Source organism: Phalacrocorax aristotelis, chromosome 5 (genome assembly GCF_949628215.1).
Source record: "Phalacrocorax aristotelis chromosome 5, bGulAri2.1, whole genome shotgun sequence".
Lineage (NCBI taxonomy): Eukaryota > Metazoa > Chordata > Aves > Suliformes > Phalacrocoracidae > Phalacrocorax > Phalacrocorax aristotelis.
The window spans coordinates 20,987,790-21,001,551 of NC_134280.1; the positions used below are offsets into that span (position 1 = coordinate 20,987,790).

The 13,762-nt window shown below is 38.5% G+C and overlaps 1 protein-coding gene across 9 annotated transcripts in view; it reads right to left on the reverse strand.

Annotated features, from left to right (window-relative positions):
* Positions 1-1,396: 1,396 nt before the first annotated feature.
* Positions 1,397-13,762, reverse strand: part of COBLL1 (cordon-bleu WH2 repeat protein like 1) — a 91,598-nt gene continuing 79,232 nt past the window's right edge. For all 9 annotated transcript variants that reach the window (XM_075093331.1, XM_075093329.1, XM_075093328.1 and 6 more), the window contains 4 exons: positions 11,223-11,308; positions 7,583-9,210; positions 6,773-6,955; positions 1,397-2,676 (listed from right to left, as the gene is read on the reverse strand). In XM_075093331.1, the coding sequence (XP_074949432.1) occupies positions 2,590-2,676; positions 6,773-6,955; positions 7,583-9,210; positions 11,223-11,308 (1,984 nt within the window). In that variant the 3' untranslated portion in view covers positions 1,397-2,589. The remainder of the gene's footprint in view (positions 2,677-6,772; positions 6,956-7,582; positions 9,211-11,222; positions 11,309-13,762) is intronic.

The following is a 13,762-nucleotide window of genomic DNA, read 5'->3' on the forward strand; positions in this document are numbered from 1 at the left end:
GCATCCACAACAAAAATCTACTGCTGTCTGACTTGAGCTTGCAGTTGCTAGAAACACTTACCCCTTACTGCAGCAGAAATGTTTTCTTGTTTGAACAATAAACAAACACGTCAAGGTAATCAACAAGAGTTTTTCTAGTAGAATTTAATACAAGAGTATAAGAAAAAAATGTCTTTAGATATACAGTAGCAAGATTTAAAAATGTCTTACGGATATATGTCAGAAGAAGGGGAAGAAAATGTTTTGCTAAACAACATCGCCAGCTTGTAACAGAAAATTGTATTGAAGAGTTTCACAGTACTATTGTGTGTAGACATTTCAGTTACTATCAAGCAGGTTCATTTACGAAGACAAGAAACCCTAAAATTCAAGCAAGGCGGTTTTAGTTTTAATCTCTGTTATGTAAGATGATATTTGCCTTCAGGAGTTCACATCAAAGGGCAAACTACTTTTAACATACAGGACTAAGGAATTTACAGTAGTATAGTTCTGTAGTCAAAACCAAAGAAAAACAACAACAAAGCGAAGTTATTTGATCTTTCCCCAAACCAGCATAACTGGACTCCACCGATTTGATTGAAATAGTGAAGTGTCATGTAGATTTGTATTACCACAGATGGAGATTAAATTAGTCCTAAGTAGTAACTTTAGTCACCTTGGCAGAGAATACAAAGGTTTGAGAAAAAAACATCTAACGCCCTCCCACCCAAAGTAGAAACAAGGAGATTCCTTTCACAATGCAACCTCTCTGCGGCAGTTACAAATCAGCATGTTGTATAGGCATGCTTAAAACATGAACTTCAAGCATCAAAATGAACACAGACACTAAAAATCATTACTCTCCCAGGTTTCTAAGTCTGTCCCTCAAGACACAGTAAAATCTAAAATGTAAGCCCCAGTTAGAAACTGGAAAAAAACCCCTACCTCTTCTACCTCACCATTTTCAAGTGAAGGATGAAGCATTCTTTTGCAATCAGACCATGAAACAGATCTTTTGAACCACCATCTGGGTTCCCCCCACCCTTGAAATTAGCCCTTGATTGGAGGCAAGAGCAAGGTGGAGACGGAAGTGGTAATATACACTGACAGGAGACTAAGATATAGGAGAGAAAATATGAGAGAACAAGGCGTGAACAAACGTTCATCAGCTCTCTTTATGAATTTTTATTTACTAAAATGTTCCTTGGAGGGTTTCAGCATTAAGTTAACACTGTTATTTGTAATCAATAATTGACCCTGTACTAGAAAAGTAATGAGACCTTTTTGAGATTATTGCACAACAACCTGGCAGCAAACCATTAATAACCCTCTGAAATGCACATATAGATCAGTTTCTGAAACTGAGTTACAGAATGTCTCTAAAGTACAAAATAAATACATTGTTAAAGGATAGAAACTAAATACAATTACTTTTATTTAAATCAAGTCCAGCAAGAATATATTTTAATATGGCAAATACCCCAGCACTTGCTGCATGCATCCATAATCTGGCTATTTCATCATGAGCATATTCGTATTTCCACCCCTCTCCCCCAAAAGGTATAGCCTTGACAAGAAATGGAAAATAGATAAAATATAACATGAAGCATTTTCTTTTAATATATATTCCCATTTTGGTATTTAATGCTTAATCTATAAATAGACACTCTCAGACACAAGAATGCTTTTCTAAGTGTGTTATTGTGCTGTTTTAAGATTAAAATATTTTACATGAATAAGTCTGAACCAGTTCATTCTTTAGTCATACCTCCAGTGAAAAAAAAATTATTCTAGTTCATTAAGTATCAAAACTGGAATTTGCATTTTACCAGTAAGTGACTATATGCTGATGACTAGTTTAAAATATATCAAGTTCACAAAAAGTATTGCTTATCTGAGTGCTAAGTAAATACTATGTACATGTAGTCAAAGAGATGAGAAACATCATATAGTGCTACTGTTAAGAAAAGTTTAAGTACTACAAATATTTCCAATAATTTATGTCCTGATTTTTTTGTGTGAGTGCTACCAGGAAAAAATTAAAAGAGATTAAAAAAAAAAACACAAAACTTATCCCAACTACTCTCAGCTGAAGGAACAAAACCATCAATTTTTTAAAGAGAAACAAAGTATTGCAAATAATTAAGATTTTCTACTAATCACAAATTTAATTTAACAAAGTAATATGGAGGCAGCATGTGGTAGATTTAAATTCATACAGTCTGTTAAAGTAACATTGAAAATTAATTATCTAAAATTCTTAGATTGCTTTAAATCTAATTTCAGCATAGTGCTAGATATTGTTCAGTCTTGAAGGCTAAAATCAAGGATTTTTGAATTTCATTCTAATATAAGCAAAGCTCCTCTGCACCTTCTCTTAAACCTTTTTAGCAGCATAGTTGGCTTTACAAAGAGAAAAAGGCAAAATATTACCATAATTTACATATTCTAATAATCTTTCCAAGGCATCAAAGGACCCAGCTTGAAATTCCTATAACAACTGACAAAAATATATTAACATATTCTTGCATTTACACTTTCAAAAATTTGTAGTTAGTATTAAGTTGGCCTATGAAGCAGTAGTAAAGTGCAAAATATTTGGTACAACATCTAGTGATTAGCTTTTGCTTCTGTGGAATACAAATGAGTAAGCCTGGCTCTTCCATTGACAGATATGGTGTTTGACGGAGGACCAACCTGGAGGCAGGGGAAAAAAAGAGGGAAAAAGAAAAAAAATTAAACTAACTTTTCAGATGTTTCTCTCCATAGTATGTTACACAATATTACTTCAAGGAAACAGAAATACTGTTACTTCAGTTAGCATTTTTCTCATCACAGTGAAAGACCACCTATATGTTTTCTGAATAAAACATACATGCTACAAAACTAGAAATATAATAAATTACTTAAAAACATGTTTTATCCTATCTAAAAATTCCATGTATAACTATTCCAAATATGCATAATTCTCTCCAGACCTGGTTGCAAACAATACTTGGAAAAAACATCACTAAACCAAACACTTCTTATTAAATATTGAACACAGCTGATTTCTAACAAAATCTTCTAACAATCCTTTATACCATGGTAATATTTGTTTTATCAGGGGCAAACTATAACTTCTAGATTAGATAGCAAAGACCTGATTTTCAGCGGAGCTGCGTAAACCAAACAACTCCAACTGGAGTTAATGGGAGCTGTGGATGCTCCACAGCCACGCAAACTACATACCACAGCACACAACTGATTAAACACAATGAAAACATTCTGAAGAGAAAGATGGTTAAAAAGAAACCTCATTTGACCCATTTTAGGTAAGTAATTACCGTAAGTAAGGGAGCCCTATTGAACAGAAGATACCAGCAACACAAAAGGCCACAAATCTTGTTACTGCATACTCACAATGTATGAAGTAAAACGGGAAAAAAAAAAATTTAAAGAATTTGGCTAGTGCTGCCAGCGTTTTGGTTTTTTTTTAATTATTCCCGCACAGAGCTGAAAGAAGGAAGAGTACGGTAGGAAGTAAAAGGAGAAGCAACCACCTGACACACCTCTTTCACAATTCAAACATTATTACTCCTTTTACTGAGTGCAGCATGACAGTAGAAGCTATGAGGTAAATGCATTTAAAAAGTCTTTTCAATACTAGAAATCACTTTTGGGTGCTGAGAAGTTATTGGTACAAAATGCTTCATTTCTCTGTTTGTCCTACTACTGCCAGTTCTCCATGTTAAACATAAAATGAAATAATGTTTTCATTAAATTTGCCATAGGCCAAAACACTTTCTGCTGTGAGACATACCTGTACCATACCTGTGCCCTGGGTAAGAGTGAAAAGAACAGCATGTAAAATTTTATGTTTGGCAAAATTTCAGTGGGGGTGTGTGGGGGAGAGGGGCTGTGTGTTTTTTTTTTTTTTAAGCCTGTTTCAGACTTTGGTGTTGCAGAATGCTTTTCTTTATGCTTACAGCATCTTCATTATGATAATTTCTCCTTAAAAAGTAATTTCTCCTCACCTCCAGCCTCAACAGATACTATCCTGAGCAAGAACATCTGCCCACAAAAGAGAAAGGGCGGGGAAAAAGGACTTGAGTCATTATCTCTCTCTTCTTCCCCATGCCATTCTTGTACCTAGACTGGTAAAGACTACATGGGTCAAATCTACCCTAAGAACATTTTTATTAGGAAAGAATTAACCACATAATGAAGTTTTTGTTTTCTTTCTAGTAGAAATAGACTTCTTGAATTTTGAAAAGCACATTATGAACTTTATTTTTTAAAACAGTTAGAAGCTACTGCGCCAACAGCCATGCCCATGCATATTACCCACAGAATCATAAAACAAAGTTCACACACTGTGCAAATTAAATAAAGTTCAGTATTATTCAGAATGTAATTATGCATTAAAGGAAAAAAAACCTTAATAAAAATACATGCAAACAAAATCCAAACAATATTTCTCATAGAACAGATAGATTTGACCTCTAAGTGACACCAAATGATACAGCTTTTGCTTAACCTTATCCTGTTTTTAAAGTGGCTGTGGTTAGTGAGATGTAGTTAAAAGTAATACTACGATGTATTATGTACCACTTTTACTGACCAAAGGTCAAAAACTACTTGAGCATGCTTGTAACCTTTCCGGGAAACTGAATCTTCGTATTCAGCATAGACATGATGGGAGGTCTACAAGTCTCACAGAGGCTGTTGCAGTGCTACGCTGAAACAAAACATTATGTATGAAATGGATTGTTCTAATATCTGACCATCCACTGTGAGATTCTGACCCTCGGGAATCAGAATCAAAGAATTCCATAAAACCCAAAAATAAACCTCACATCTACCCACCACACACCATTTGTTTCTTTCAAGTTTCAAGTGGGAAAGAGAAGAGAAACAAAACCTACTGAATTTCTTTAACCTTCTGCAATGAGAAATTATTCAAAGAATCACAGAATGGTAGGGGTTGGAAGGGACCTCTGGAGATCATCTTGTCCAATCCCCCCCTGCTTGAGCAGGGACACCTAGAGCAGGGGGCACAGGAATGCATCCAGGCAGGTTTTGAATGTCTCCAGGGAAGGAGACTCCACAACCTCCCTGGACAGCCTGTGCCACTGCTCTGGCACCCTCACAGGGAAGAAGTATTTTCTCATATTGAGGTGGAACTTCCTGTGTTCCAAGTTGTGCCCATTGCCCCTTGGCCTGTCGTTGGGCACTATTGAAAAGAGTCCAGTCCTATCGTCCTGACACCCACCCTTCAGATATTTATAGGTATTGATGAGATCCCCCCTCAGTCTTCTCTTCTCCAGGCTGAACAAACCCAGGTGTCTCAGCCCTTCCTCATAAGGGAGATACTCCAGTCCCCTGATCATCTTGGTAGCTCTCTGCTGGACTTGCTCAAGCAGTTCTCTGTCCTTCTTAAACTGGGGGGCCCAAAACTGGACACAGTACTCCAGTTGTGGTCTCACTAGGAGAGAGAAGAGGGGGAGGATAACCTACATCAACCTGCTGGCCACACTCCTTTTAGTGCAGCCCAGGATATCGATGGCCTTCTTGGCCACAAGGGCACAGTGCTGGCTCACGGACAGCTGGTTGTTCACCAGCACTCCCAGGTCCTTCTCAACAGAGCCACTTTCCAGTAAGATCAGCCCCAAACCTGTACCAGTGTGTGGGGTTGTTCCTCCCCAGGTGCAGGACCTTGCAACTTGCTCTTGTTGAATTTCATGAGGTTCTCCTGGGTCCAGCTCTCCAGCCTGTCCAGGTCTCGCTGGATGGCAGCACAGCCTTCTGGTGTATCAGCCACTCCTCCCAGCTTGGTATCATCAGCAAAATTGCTGAGGGTACACTCTGTCCCTTCATCCAGGTCATTGATGTAGAACAGGACTGGGCCCAGCACAGACCCCTGGGGAACACCACTAGTGACAGGCCTCCATCCAGACTCTGCTCCATTGATCACGACCCTCTCAGTTCTGTTTCTGAGCCAGTTCTCTGTCCACCTCACTGTCCACTCATCCAACCCACACTTCCTACACTTCCTTTACGCAGAACGCAAAATACTAATGCTGGGTCAAGAAAGCTTTGTGTAAGACTATCATTAAATTGGCTCATTACAGATTTAAAATAATACAGACTTTTAAAGTGTGCAATGTGTTACCCAGTGAGAGAGGTATTGGTGAATTTTAGGAGACAGAAAAGAAAAAATTAAGCCACAGTTTTAACCTGAGGGGATGGGGAAGATGGTCCTACCAGGACTGTTCACAAAACATTGAGAAATACCTTACTAATGATATCAAACAGCAGCAGGAATCTTGAAGTACATTTGAGCAGAATTAAGGACTTGTGTCTAATAAATAGAAAAATACAACCTTCAGAATTTCTGTGTGTTATCTGCCTGCAACAGATCGCAGCTACTTCAGGCCTAGGGTGAAGTTGCTTAGCACGTGTCTAAAACCATAGCACTTCAAACCATATAAACACAAACAAATAATTGAATGTTCCTGAATTTATGAAGGAGATACTTAATTGATAACTTAGAGGTTTCTAATTCATTTCAGGGAGATTCCTAATTGGACTTAGTACTGTTTGAAATTACGGACATATGAAGCTTTGTGTGTGCATTCACTAGTTTATTCTGCAAAACTGAACAATTTTCCCCACCTCCTTCCCATTGTTGAGGGACCTCCTGGCAGCGCTTTGTGCCAAAGCTAACTGCTTTTAACGTCAGGCATTAATATGGTAATTTTGAAGGAGGTACTATGAGTTTATTGTTATGGATGCAGTGATGAAAACTCACCCTTTTCAATTTGGCAGCAGCTTCTCCAGAGCGGATTGCAGCCAGCAAGCTCTGGTGGATCTGTTCTGGGTCAGAGCGCTGGAACATCATCGTGGTTTGTCTCTTAGTGACAGGGGGTGGGTGGTCAGTAGAAGCACCTGACTGCACCTGACTCTTCTGGTCACTATTCACATTGTTGCCTTTCTATAAAGGGAGGAAGTGGGAGGAAAACAAAAAAAAAAATCCTTTTAATCTGAATTAGTCAAAATGGGAAACTAAGCCAACCTGGCATGAGGTTACATACCAAACTGCCACCGTTCCAGTGTTTGCTTCATTCAAGATTTCAGAGATCAGCCACATTAGCACATAGTTTCTCCCTCAGATAATTATACCAGCAAAATTTTATACCCCCATTCAAGTGTGTTTGTGCCATGATGACTTGAAGGCCAAACTGATCACACTACTCAGAATTAAATTTAAGAAATCATCACACAGAACCATAAAGAACAAATCATAAGCACTCCCAACATAAAAATAGGTATACACAGTATACATGATTCTATTTCATTTACTGTTCTTTGAAGTAGGGGATGCTAATTATGGCAAGAAATAATTATTCCCAATAAGTCCAATGAGGTTATTTTCACTTGAATGTTCCCTGTTTTCCTGTATTTCATTATGATGCTGTGCTACTGCTAGACACCACAAGGTGTTTGCACTGTATGAACACAGTGCTTTCTGATCAGGGAGCAGTTCAGAGACTGGCCTCTAGACTAGTCTCACTAGATGACAGTGGATCAACAGTCAGCCAATATTAGAAGTAAAGTTTACCTTATCCATTAGACTATTTGGTGACCCCCCTGTTATGGTCTGTAAGGAAAGGTTTTTCACTTGAGGCACGGAGGTAGCTGAGGAGAATTCAGCTGCCGAAGCAGCAGAGGAGAGTTCAACAGGACATTCCTCTCTTGGTGCCTGGCTAGTGATTGTACGCGTCTTATTGAATGACTGTGACCTTCTGACTGCAGATGAGACAGCAAGAGCAAAAGGGGATGGTCTCGAACTGGAGTATGGCTTTGGAACTGCAAAAGTTCTTAGAGTTCTTAGGTTCAATGGTGCTGGTGGACCAGAGGGAAAACTTGAAGGTTTACTGTTTTTAACAGGAGAAGTGGAGGATTCAATTTTTTTTCCATCATCAACTTTTTCATCATCTGCTGGAGGAGAGGAACTACTGGTTTTATGTAAAGACAAAGAAGTTGGATCAGGTGATGAGATTTTTTTTTCCATCTCTGTATTTTTAGCTTCATTTTGAACAGAATTAGGAGCACAAACAGTACTTCTGGCAATTGCAGATGTCACGTAATGACCTGAAACTCTTCGTTGCATCTGCAGATAAAAAGAACTAGGCTTCGTTGTAGGACTTAATGCATTTAACTTGTCCTGAGTCTCAGAAGAAGCATTTGTATTATCAAAGCTTAGCATCAGTGGCACACGCTGTTTGGAAGACTCTGTTTCCATCCGATTGCTCTCAGTAGTTATCCCAGCTCCAGATGTCACAACATGTTCAGAAATGCTGTTCACTCTATGCAACAGATCATTTGCTGCTGCAGGTTCATTTTGTGAACCAACCTGTAAATGACCTATACTTTTTGGAAGATGAGGAGTTTCACCTTGCATTATGAATTCTTTGGGGTCTTCATGCTTCAGAGAGTTTTCCAAAGTAGATACCTCTTGATCCTTATAATCTGATGGATGTTCTGATTCCCAGCTCTTTATTATTTCTAAGGATTTTGGAGGCACTATCTTATAAGTAGTCATTCCAATTTTCGGTATGTAATCTCTTGTAATTTCATTAGCGGGCTTGGGTTTAGGTTTGGTGTCCTGTCTATAAAGAGGGGAACCTTTTACAGGAGAGCCGTCTGGAGTTTTTGCAGTTGTTTCTGGTGCAGCAAAGTTACTGCCATTTAGACAAACGTGACTCTGATCTTTTATGGGAATTACTTTTTCATGGGCAACATTTAGTCTCTCAAGATTTTGTTCTGTTGAAGTAACTTCATCCTCTTGTATTCCATGCATCACTTGAAGAAGGGGGTTGTTTGTATCTGTATTGTGTTCAAGGACCAGTCCTCTGATGGTGGATGATTCACAACCCTGAGGAATGATAACTTCTTCCTGTGTAGTCCTTCCCAAGTTGCTATCCAATGGACCTGCCTGGATTGCAACATCCTGAGTTTTTACTGTATCCAAGCTGGTTTGATTTGTTTTCTGATCTTGCTTTTCTGGAATCAGTTGAGGATACTTCCTGTGACTTACAGTGATGTCGTTTTTACATGCCTGGCAGTTTGATGTGTCAGCTTCAAGTTTGTTATTTTCTCTAAAATCTACTGTTCTAGTTTCGGCTATCTGAAGTTCTTTCCCCTCTTCTGTTCTTGGAAGGAGTTTTGTATCACTGTGATCTTTAACTTAAAGAGAGATTCCAAAATTAATACAAATGCCAAAACGATTCAACCACTCCCCCTTACATCACAAAGCCCCACATCCAATGTATTTAATTGCAAGGACTGGCTCCTCAACAATATTAAAATTTTCCTTAACATTTACTTTTCAAAGCTATTTAAAGATATAGAATCATAGAATGATTCAGGTTGGAAAAGACATTTAAGATCAAGTCCAACCACTAACCTCTGCAGGGAGGCCTGGGGGTGTTGGGTTGACAGTTGGACTTGATGATCTTAGAGGTCTTTTCCAACCTTTATGATTCTATGATTCTATGTCCCTGAGCACCACATCTACACGTCTTTTAAATACCTCCAGGGATGGTCACTCAACCACTTCCCTGGGCAGTCTGTTCCAATGCTCGACAATCCTTTTGGTGAAGAAATGTTTCCTGCTGTCCAATCTGAACCTCCCCTGGTGCATCTTGAAGCCATTTTCTCTCATCCTATTGCTTGTTACTTGGGAAAAGAGACTGGCCCCCACCTTGCTACAGCCTCCTTTCAGGTAGTTGTAGAGAACGATAAGGTCTCCCCTCAGCCTCCTCTTCTCCAGACTAAACAACCCCAGCTCCCTCAGCTGCTCATAAAACTCGTGCTCTACACCCTTCACCAGCTTTGTCACCCTTCTCTGGACACGCTCATGCACCTCAATGTCTTTCTTGTAGTGAGGGGCCCAAAACTGAACATAGTATTCAAGGTGTGGCCTCACCAGTGCCGAGTATGGGGGGACTTATCTTCACTTATATATATAAAAAAATATTTTATATATATATACACACACACACACTTCTCTAATATTTCCAAATAATAGTATTCTAACTCAGGTATTCTTCCTTAATTAAGAGGCTACTGGTGCTATGCATCAACTTAATAGAAAAATCTATTATAGAATCATTTAAGAAGTGCTAAAGTATCTCAGTTGATTATATAGACATCAGTGACTCAAGAGCTCAAGGACTATTCAGTATTAAGTTATATGCAATTCTGATTTATTCCACACCTTTGTGGCTTCTCTTCTTTAGTTTTAACATTCTAGATGTTGTCAACTACATCTTATGTATCTGTACAAGGGAACAATTTAAAAACATATGGACAAGAGCAATTTTCCAACTCTATTTTTCCAACTGTTTAGCAGGGCTGATAATTCAATTTTCTACCCCTGGACTAAACACACATAGTCGTCTCCAAAATACAGGAATATTCTGGTCAAATTGTTTTAAATACAATACTGGGAAAAAGTAAAATCTTTAGGAATAATCATTTGGGGTGGTATTTTGCAGAAGGGAAAAAGACGACTCTTCATTTCAAGTATGTTACAAAATGGCAGTTAAAACTAACAGGACTCATGCAATATGTTGCTACAATTTATAAACAGAAGTGCACTGAATATGAAAGGTTATGGAAGGCTTAATATATAAATCTGAAAATCAGTGTCACAAAAGGGTAAAATAGATCAGTCAGGTCACTAAATCCGCTGAAAAGTTTATGATCCATTAGACGCACAGAATGTCGTCATTGCTTTTCAAATCAGCGTGTCACTTTGTTCTATTTGTGTTACAAAATATTTGCATGCAGAAAACTCATGCTAATTTTGTAAGCAGAGAACAACTGACGGCCTCTCCTTCCCTGCTGCAGTGCAGTGCCCACCTCATACCACACAGCAGGATAACCTCTGTGGCCAGCCTTCCCTCTCATCAGCACTGCTCCACCCATACTGCCCTACAACACTGTGATGCAGCTTTGACTACTGCTACAGGAAGTAATAAAAAAATATTAAGACCAAAAACCCCAAACTGCAATCAATTCTTGTCACCTCATCTCAAAAAGGATAAACCAGAGCTAGAGAGAGTATAAAGAAAATAATCTGATATTAGCAGTTCAAGAGTTGACTGCATTGCCTTTTTTTTTTTCTAAAGGAATAGATAAGTTCATCTCTCAACCTTGTTTTCAAGTATTAAAAATGAGTGGGAACTACTCACCATCATTTTTATTTTGATCCGAAACTCTAAGCTTCCTGTCTTTTTCAAATGCAGCTTGCTCACTGCTTATCTTAGTCTGTAGTCCTCTGCAAAGCACAACAGTACATTAAATAAGCTGGTATCATTCATTTCAGTAAACACAAGAAACGATGCAAGAGAACTGGCAATATTCTCCAAACACAGATGGACAAAATAGAATCACTCTGCCAAACATTGGAGTACTCAACAGAAGAGATGATTTTTTTTTAAACAAGAGGAAGTGCTGCTATGATATTTTACCAAAATGACATACAGCTTCACTCTTCTGTGTAAGCAGATGATCAGTTTTCGTTTCCCTTCTCCCCCTCCTTTTGTTTACTCGTGCAGTTTGAACAAGCCCCTTTCCAGTAATAACTCAGTTTCAGTGAGGCTACAACGGTGATGGTTTATCATCCATATAAAAGTGTTCTTAGTGTGCAATGTTCTGACACCCCCAACATTTAAAATGTGTCCTTGATTTTGTCCCCAACATGATATACAGGAGGCTGCATGAGACACTGACTGCATAAGAACGGTACAGTACAGACGTTTCAAAATAGTAATGAAAAATTTTCTGTCCCTTTCAAGAGATACCTTGAGAACCACAAAGAAACATGCATGAAACGTGTTACTTGCATACTAAACATTTTGCAAATGCATACAATTTCTGTCCTCAAATCATGGAGGAAAGAGAACTGCACAAATGCTGAATAAACCCCTCATCATTTTGGGAGAAATATTAAGTTCTTTGCTTAAAAAGGTAAATGGAAAAGGCCAAAATACTTAAAATTGCTCTTTAAAAAACTTACTAGAACTTCAAGCTTACATCTCTGGTTAAGATACTTTTGTCTTCTATAGTTACAAATACTGGCATTATGAAGATTCCAATTAATTGGCCACATCAGATGTATTAGTTGTCAGAGCCAGTGCCTTGAGCTGAAACATCTGCTTTGAATGATAAATTTGAATGATAAATTATCATTTAAAATGATAAATTCCTCAATAACCATCCATCCTCATGTTGCTTGTACAGTCCAAAATATACTGTAAGTGTCCAATAAACCATTAAACAGGAGCATACGCTCTCAAACTTATTGTTGCAAGAAAGTTAAAGCTCGGTCCTGCACTCCATACTCTTGCTTATTATCTCCATTCCCTTGAACACAGCTGAGGGAATGACCTACAAGTATTTGCAACAGGCTGAGCTGTTTTAAACAAAAAAAAAAACCAACGAAGCAACAAACTAAAAGCCACAGAACAGCACAGAGTATCATTAGAGAAATCAGTGGTTTTGGCTGGAATATTACACACATCCCTGATTAAAAAACATTTCTTCACAGTAACTAGATCTTATATAAAAGATCTGAATTATCAAAAGGTTTCCAGAAATATAAAGTCAGAGAAACCCTAGTCCTCGTTCTGGAATCCCTGTGATATTTCAGGAAAGAAAGGATTGCCAAACAGTAAAGTTAGAGCGCAGTGCACGCTAGATGATACTCACTGGGATTATAGGCCATGAAGGGTTATTACAAGTTAGTGGGGGGGAAAAGAAACACCCCCTGGATAACTGGGCAAACTGGCCCAGTAACACAGGTCTGATGATTTGCAAGTTCAAGACAACGTAAAAGTAACATTTGGCTGATCCTCCTCCTCATAGATCCCAGTAGAGCAGACACACCCAAGCAACTGGTACCGTATTTGTCAGAACAGAGCACCAAAGATTTCTGCAAAGCTCCATTTGGCCTTGGACTGACAAAGAGACCCTTGAAATACAAGTCAGAGCTCTCCATACTACCTTGAGAGTTCTTGGCTACTACAGCATTTGCACATTTTGGCTTCAGTACAAGAATTGAAATAGTTCTTTCAATTTAAATTGGGAACAGTAGCTTAGTTGCCCCAGGGAACAGAAAAACAGTGAATTACATTAACACAATGGGACTTCTCTGGACAATCAACATTTATTTCAAGCAGGCACTAACTCATGCTGGAAACCTGCTGAATCAGGTAGTTTAACAAACATGCTGAAGGGCAGCATCACCAGAAAGGAGAGAGAGCAGTTAAGGAAACTAATGTGTTTGTTCGTTAAGAAGGCAGAAGTAACTTGTTTTCCTGAGAGCAGATGGATCAAGTTAGGTCAAGACAACCGGACAACATATAAGGAAAAGACAAAAGAAGAATTAAAACCAAACCAAATATGCAAGCAATAGATAACTGTGCCCAGAAGAACAGAAATGGCCAATCTACCTGTTTTTCCCCAGCTGTAAGAATGAATTTGTAAATTCTCATTTGACTCATCAATCCAAGTTTTTCACAGCATGCTGCTCTAGTAAATATGCTGGGTATTTTAGAGCCAGGTTCAGCTTTTCTAGGGTCTGGCCGTTTGAGCAGTAAGGAAAGTGAGGCTTAAACAGAATAGCCTGCAGAACACTTGTCATTTTTGTTGAAAAGCTTCATGAATTACTGTGCACAGAAGAGCGCTACAATGGAAGCTAAGCATATTAAGCTCATTCTGCTCTCACAAT